General features: G+C 61.2%; 1 protein-coding gene across 1 annotated transcript in view; it reads right to left on the reverse strand.

Moving 5' to 3' along the window:
- si:ch73-95l15.5 (uncharacterized) overlaps positions 1–7,500 on the reverse strand; it is a 28,188-nt gene that overhangs the window by 7,674 nt on the left and 13,014 nt on the right. Inside the window, exon 4 of the mRNA XM_059639635.1 lies at positions 3,367–3,483. Within this exon, the coding sequence (XP_059495618.1) occupies positions 3,367–3,483 (117 nt within the window). The remainder of the gene's footprint in view (positions 1–3,366; positions 3,484–7,500) is intronic.

The following is a 7,500-nucleotide window of genomic DNA, read 5'->3' on the forward strand; positions in this document are numbered from 1 at the left end:
TGTGCGAGTGTGTATACAGTGCTGTGCCCTGCCTGACGCGTGAGTGACACTGTTTGCGGTGTGTATACAGTGCTGTGGCCCTGCCTGACGGTGAAGGTGACACTAGTGTGCGGTGTGTATACAGTGCTGTGGCCCTGCCATGACGGTGAGTGACACTGTGTGCGGTGTGTATCCAGTGCCTGTGGCCCTGCCCCTGACCGGTGAGTGACCACTGTAGTGCATGTGTTATACAAGTGCTGTGTGGCCCTGCCTGACGGTGAGTGACACTGTGTGCGGTGTGTATACAGTAGCTGTGGCCCTGCCTGACGGTGACGTGACACTGGGTACAGTGCTTGTGCCCTGCCTGACGGTGAGTGGAACTGTGTGCGGTGTGTAACAGTGCTGTGCCCTGCTGACGTGTGAGTGACACTGTGTGCGGTGTGTATACAGTGCTGTGGCCCTGCCTGACGGTGAGTGACACTGTGTGCGGTGTGTATACAGTGCTGTGGCCCTGCTGACGGTGAGTGACACTGTGTGCGGTGTGTATACAGTGCTGTGGCCCTGCCTGACGGTGAGTGACACTGTGTGCGGTGTGTATACAGTGCTGTGGCCCTGCCTGACGGTGAGTGACACTGTGTGCAGTGTGTATACAGTGCTGTGGCCCTGCCTGACGGTGAGTGACACTGTGTGCGGTGTGTATACAGTGCTGTGGCCCTGCCTGACGGTGAGTGACACTGTGTGCGGTGTGTATACAGTGCTGTGGCCCTGCCTGACGGTGAGTGACACTGTGTGCAGTGTGTATACAGTGCTGTGGCCCTGCCTGACGGTGAGTGACACTGTGTGCAGTGTGTATACAGTGCTGTGGCCCTGCCTGACGGTGAGTGACACTGTGTGCGGTGTGTATACAGTGCTGTGGCCCTGCCTGACGGTGAGTGACACTGTGTGCGGTGTGTATACAGTGCTGTGGCCCTGCCTGACGGTGAGTGACACTGTGTGCGGTGTGTATACAGTGCTGTGGCCCTGCCTGACGGTGAGTGACACTGTGTGCGGTGTGTATCCAGTGCTGTGGCCCTGCCTGACGGTGAGTGACACTGTGTGCGGTGTGTATACAGTGCTGTGGCCCTGCCTGACGGTGAGTGACACTGTGTGCGGTGTGTATACAGTGCTGTGGCCCTGACTGACGGTGAGTGACACTGTGTGCAGTGTGTATACAGTGCTGTGGCCCTGCCTGACAGTGAGTGACACTGTGTGCAGTGTGTATACAGTGCTGTGGCCCTGCCTGACGGTGAGTGACACTGTGTGCGGTGTGTATACAGTGCTGTGGCCCTGCCTGACGGTGAGTGACACTGTGTGCGGTGTGTATACAGTGCTGTGGCCCTGCCTGACGGTGAGTGACACTGTGTGCGGTGTGTATACAGTGCTGTGGCCCTGCCTGACGGTGAGTGACACTGTGTGCGGTGTGTATACAGTGCTGTGGCCCTGCCTGACGGTGAGTGACACTGTGTGCAGTGTGTATACAGTGCTGTGGCCCTGCCTGACGGTGAGTGACACTGTGTGCGGTGTGTATACAGTGCTGTGGCCCTGCCTGACGGTGAGTGACACTGTGTGCGGTGTGTATACAGTGCTGTGGCCCTGCCTGACGGTGAGTGACACTGTGTGCGGTGTGTATACAGTGCTGTGGCCCTGCCTGACGGTGAGTGACACTGTGTGCGGTGTGTATACAGTGCTGTGGCCCTGCCTGACGGTGAGTGACACTGTGTGCGGTGTGTATACAGTGCTGTGGCCCTGCCTGACGGTGAGTGACACTGTGTGCAGTGTGTATACAGTGCTGTGGCCCTGCCTGACGGTGAGTGACACTGTGTGCAGTGTGTATACAGTGCTGTGGCCCTGCCTGACGGTGAGTGACACTGTGTGCGGTGTGTATACAGTGCTGTGGCCCTGCCTGACGGTGAGTGACACTGTGTGCGGTGTGTATACAGTGCTGTGGCCCTGCCTGACGGTGAGTGACACTGTGTGCGGTGTGTATACAGTGCTGTGGCCCTGCCTGACGGTGAGTGACACTGTGTGCGGTGTGTATACAGTGCTGTGGCCCTGCCTGACGGTGAGTGACACTGTGTGCGGTGTGTATACAGTGCTGTGGCCCTGCCTGACGGTGAGTGACACTGTGTGCGGTGTGTATACAGTGCTGTGGCCCTGCCTGACGGTGAGTGACACTGTGTGCGGTGTGTATACAGTGCTGTGGCCCTGCCTGACGGTGAGTGACACTGTGTGCGGTGTGTATACAGTGCTGTGGCCCTGCCTGACGGTGAGTGACACTGTGTGCGGTGTGTATACAGTGCTGTGGCCCTGCCTGACGGTGAGTGACACTGTGTGCGGTGTGTATACAGTGCTGTGGCCCTGCCTGACGGTGAGTGACACTGTGTGCGGTGTGTATACAGTGCTGTGGCCCTGCCTGACGGTGAGTGACACTGTGTGCGGTGTGTATACAGTGCTGTGGCCCTGCCTGACGGTGAGTGACACTGTGTGCGGTGTGTATACAGTGCTGTGGCCCTGCCTGACGGTGAGTGACACTGTGTGCGGTGTGTATACAGTGCTGTGGCCCTGCCTGACGGTGAGTGACACTGTGTGCGGTGTGTATACAGTGCTGTGGCCCTGCCTGACGGTGAGTGACACTGTGTGCGGTGTGTATACAGTGCTGTGGCCCTGCCTGACGGTGAGTGACACTGTGTGCGGTGTGTATACAGTGCTGTGGCCCTGCCTGACGGTGAGTGACACTGTGTGCGGTGTGTATACAGTGCTGTGGCCCTGCCTGACGGTGAGTGACACTGTGTGCGGTGTGTATACAGTGCTGTGGCCCTGCCTGACAGTGAGTGACACTGTGTGCGGTGTGTATACAGTGCTGTGGCCCTGCCTGACGGTGAGTGACACTGTGTGCGGTGTGTATACAGTGCTGTGGCCCTGCCTGACGGTGAGTGACACTGTGTGCAGTGTGTATACAGTGCTGTGGCCCTGCCTGACGGTGAGTGACACTGTGTGCGGTGTGTATACAGTGCTGTGGCCCTGCCTGACGGTGAGTGACACTGTGTGCGGTGTGTATACAGTGCTGTGGCCCTGCCTGACGGTGAGTGACACTGTGTGCGGTGTGTATACAGTGCTGTGGCCCTGCCTGACGGTGAGTGACACTGTGTGCAGTGTGTATACAGTGCTGTGGCCCTGCCTGACGGTGAGTGACACTGTGTGCAGGGACGAATACCCATTGAGATATAAAACCCCCTCCCAGTCAGTGTGGGGCAGGAACAGAGGTAGAGGGGAGCAGAAGCCAGCCCAGGGCGGTAACCGCGCCTCCCCCCCCCCGGCCATTGCACCGAGAGCTCGTCTCCACTTTACCTGCAACTGTTCATCACGTTCTTTCAGCCGTGCGCGGAGCATTTCAACTAGGTCAGCCTTCACATCGGCCGCAGGACTGGTACCACTGAGCAGCTGCACGAGCAATTTCAGGGTTCGCTGAGACAGGGCGGCGGGAGAGGCATAGAGGCAGGAGGAGGGAGAGGGGGGCAGAGGGAGACAGAGAGAGGTGGGGGAGAGGGAGAGAGGTAGAGGGAGAGGGAGAGAGGGAGAGGGAGACGGAGAGAGGTAGAGGGAGACGGAGAGACGTAGGGGGAGACGGAGAGAGGTAGAGGGAGACGGAGAGAGGGAGAGGGAGACGGAGAGAGGTAGAGGGAGACGGAGAGACGTAGAGGGAGACGGAGAGAGGTAGAGGGAGACGGAGAGAGGGAGAGGGAGACGGAGAGAGGTAGAGGGAGACGGAGAGACGTAGGGGTAGACGGAGAGAGGTAGAGGGAGACGGAGAGAGGTAGAGGGAGACGGAGAGACGTAGGGGGAGACGGAGAGAGGTGGAGGTGGAGGGAGAGAGGTAGAGGGAGAGGGAGAGAGGTAGAGGGAGACGGAGAGACGTAGAGGGAGACGGAGAGAGGTAGAGGGAGACGGAGAGACGTAGAGGGAGACGGAGAGAGGTAGAGGGAGACGGAGAGACATAGGGGGAGACGGAGAGAGGTGGAGGGAGACAGAGAGAGGGAGAGGGAGACGGAGAGAGATAGAGGGAGACGGAGAGAGGGAGAGGGAGACGGAGAGAGGTAGAGGGAGACGGAGAGACGTAGAGGGAGAGGGAGAGAGGTAGAGGGAGACGGAGAGACGTAGGGGGAGACGGAGCGAGGTGGAGGGAGACGGAGAGAGGGAGAGGGAGACGGAGAGAGGTAGAGGGAGACGGAGAGACGTAGAGGGAGAGGGAGACGAAGTCATGGAGAGGGCCAGCAAAGTGGGGCAGAGTGGGAGAGAACAAGGGAGAGAAGAGGAGAATGAGGCAGATTGGGGGAGAGCGGGGGAGAGAGTGGGGCAGAGTGGGAGCAGAGCCGGGGAGAGGGACAGGGAGAGTGGGAGCAGAGCCGGGGAGAGGGACAGGGAGACAGGGAGAGCGGGAGCAGAGCCGGGGAGAGGGACAGGGAGACAGGGAGAGCGGGAGCAGAGCCGGGGAGAGGGACAGGGAGACAGGGAGAGCGGGAGCAGAGCCGGGGAGAGGGACAGGGAGTCAGGGAGAGCGGGAGCAGAGCCGGGGAGAGGGACAGGGAGTCAGGGAGAGCGGGAGCAGAGCCGGGGAGAGGGACAGGGAGACAGGGAGAGCGGGAGCAGAGCCGGGGAGAGGGACAGGGAGTCAGGGAGAGCGGGAGCAGAGCCGGGGAGAGGGACAGGGAGACAGGGAGAGCGGGAGCAGAGCCGGGGAGAGGGACAGGGAGACAGGGAGAGCGGGAGCAGAGCCGGGGAGAGGGACAGGGAGTCAGGGAGAGCGGGAGCAGAGCCGGGGAGAGGGACAGGGAGTCAGGGAGAGCGGGAGCAGAGCCGGGGAGAGGGACAGGGAGACAGGGAGAGCGGGAGCAGAGCCGGGGAGAGGGACAGGGAGTCAGGGAGAGCGGGAGCAGAGCCGGGGAGAGGGACAGGGAGACAGGGAGAGCGGGAGCAGAGCCGGGGAGAGGGACAGGGAGACAGGGAGAGCGGGAGCAGAGCCGGGGAGAGGGACAGGGAGACAGGGAGAGCGGGAGCAGAGCCGGGGAGAGGGACAGGGAGACAGGGAGAGCGGGAGCAGAGCCGGGGAGAGGGACAGGGAGACAGGGAGAGCGGGAGCAGAGCCGGGGAGAGGGACAGGGAGACAGGGAGAGCGGGAGCAGAGCCGGGGAGAGGGACAGGGAGACAGGGAGAGCGGGAGCAGAGCCGGGGAGAGGGACAGGGAGTCAGGGAGAGCGGGAGCAGAGCCGGGGAGAGGGACAGGGAGACAGGGAGAGCGGGAGCAGAGCCGGGGAGAGGGACAGGGAGACAGGGAGAGCGGGAGCAGAGCCGGGGAGAGGGACAGGGAGACAGGGAGAGCGGGAGCAGAGCCGGGTAGAGGGACAGGGAGACAGGGAGAGCGGGAGCAGAGCCGGGGAGAGGGACAGGGAGACAGGGAGAGCGGGAGCAGAGCCGGGGAGAGGGACAGGGAGACAGGGAGAGCGGGAGCAGAGCCGGGGAGAGGGACAGGGAGACAGGGAGAGCGGGAGCAGAGCCGGGGAGAGGGACAGGGAGACAGGGAGAGCGGGAGCAGAGCCGGGGAGAGGGACAGGGAGACAGGGAGAGCGGGAGCAGAGCCGGGGAGAGGGACAGGGAGACAGGGAGAGCGGGAGCAGAGCCGGGGAGAGGGACAGGGAGACAGGGAGAGCGGGAGCAGAGCCGGGGAGAGGGACAGGGAGACAGGGAGAGCGGGAGCAGAGCCGGGGAGAGGGACAGGGAGAGCGGGAGCAGAGCCGGGGAGAGGGACAGGGAGAGCGGGAGCAGAGCCGGGGAGAGGGACAGGGCGACAGGGAGAGCGGGAGCAGAGCCGGGGAGAGGGACAGGGAGACAGGGAGTGCGGGAGCAGAGCCGGGGAGAGGGACAGGGAGACAGGGAGAGCGGGAGCAGAGCCGGGGAGAGGGACAGGGAGACAGGGAGAGCGGGAGCAGAGCCGGGGAGAGGGACAGGGAGACAGGGAGAGCGGGAGCAGAGCCGGGGAGAGGGACAGGGAGACAGGGAGAGCGGGAGCAGAGCCGGGGAGAGGGACAGGGAGTCAGGGAGAGCGGGAGCAGAGCCGGGGAGAGGGACAGGGAGACAGGGAGACGTTACACAGAGAGTCTGGGACAAACACTTGTATTACCATGAACACGAGATCACAGTGAATCTGCACCAACCATCCCCCGCCCCCCCGGCCCCCAACCCCCGCCGCCAGGATTACCCTCACACAGAGAGATTACAGCAACACAGGGACGGGACAGTGTCGGGGGCAGGGGGGGTCACTCAAGGGGTCAGGGTCTGGGACGTACTGTCTGAGAGTGTGGGGGGGGTTCAGTCAGGAGGTTAGGGTCTGGAATGTACTGTCTGAGAGTGTGGGGGGGTTCACTTGAGGGGTTAGGGTCTGGGACGTACTGTCTGAGAGTGTGGGGGGGGGTTCACTCGAGGGGTTAGGGTCTGGGACGTACTGTCTGAGAGTGTGGGGGGGGTTCACTTGAGGGGTTAGGGTCTGGGACGTACTGTCTGAGAGTTTGGGGGGGTTCACTCGAGGGGGATAGGGACTGGGACGTACTGTCTGAGAGTGTGGGGGGGTTCACTTGAGGGGTTAGGGTCTGGGACGTACTGTCTGAGAGTGTGGGGGGGTTCACTCGAGGGGGATAGGGACTGGGACGTACTGTCTGAGAGTGTGGGGGGGGTTCACTCGAGGGGTTAGAGTCTGGGACGTACTGTCTGAGAGTGTGGGGGGGTTCACTCGAGGTGTTAGAGTCTGGGACGTACTGTCTGAGAGTGTGGTCGGGGGGGTTGAGAGGCAGGTTCAATTAGTTAGTCACAGAGATGTACAGCACAGAGACAGACCCTTCGCTCCAACTCACCCATGCTGGCCCAGATTCCTAAATAAATCCGGTCCCATTTTCCAGCATTTGGCCCCTATCCCCCTAAACCCTTCCTATCCATGACCCCATCCAGATGCCTTTTAAATGCTGTAACTGTACCAGCCCCCACCACTTCCTCTGGCAGCTCATTCCATACATGCACCACCCTCTGTGGGAAAGAGTTACCCCTCAGGTCCCTTTTAAATCTTTCCCCTCTCACCTTAAACCTATGCCCCTCTAGTTTTGGACTCCCCCACCCTGGGGAAAAGACCTTGTCTATTCACCCTATCCATGTCCCTCATGATGTTATAAACCTCTATAAGGTCCCTCCTCAGCCTCTGACGCTCCAGGGAAAATAGCCCCAGCCTGTTCAGCCTCTCCCTGTAGCTCAAACCCTCCAACCCCAGCAACATCCTTGTAAATCTTTCCTGAACCCTTCCAAGTTTCACACCATCCTTCCTGTAGCAGGGAGACCGGAACTGAGCGCTGTATTCCAAAAGTGGCCCGAACCAATGTCCTGTCCAGCCCCAACATGACCCTCCCAACTCCCTGTACTCAACGCACTGACCAATAAAGGCTA

The sequence above is a fragment of the Stegostoma tigrinum genome, chromosome 34 (genome assembly GCF_030684315.1).
Source record: "Stegostoma tigrinum isolate sSteTig4 chromosome 34, sSteTig4.hap1, whole genome shotgun sequence".
In the NCBI taxonomy this organism is placed as follows: domain Eukaryota; kingdom Metazoa; phylum Chordata; class Chondrichthyes; order Orectolobiformes; family Stegostomatidae; genus Stegostoma; species Stegostoma tigrinum.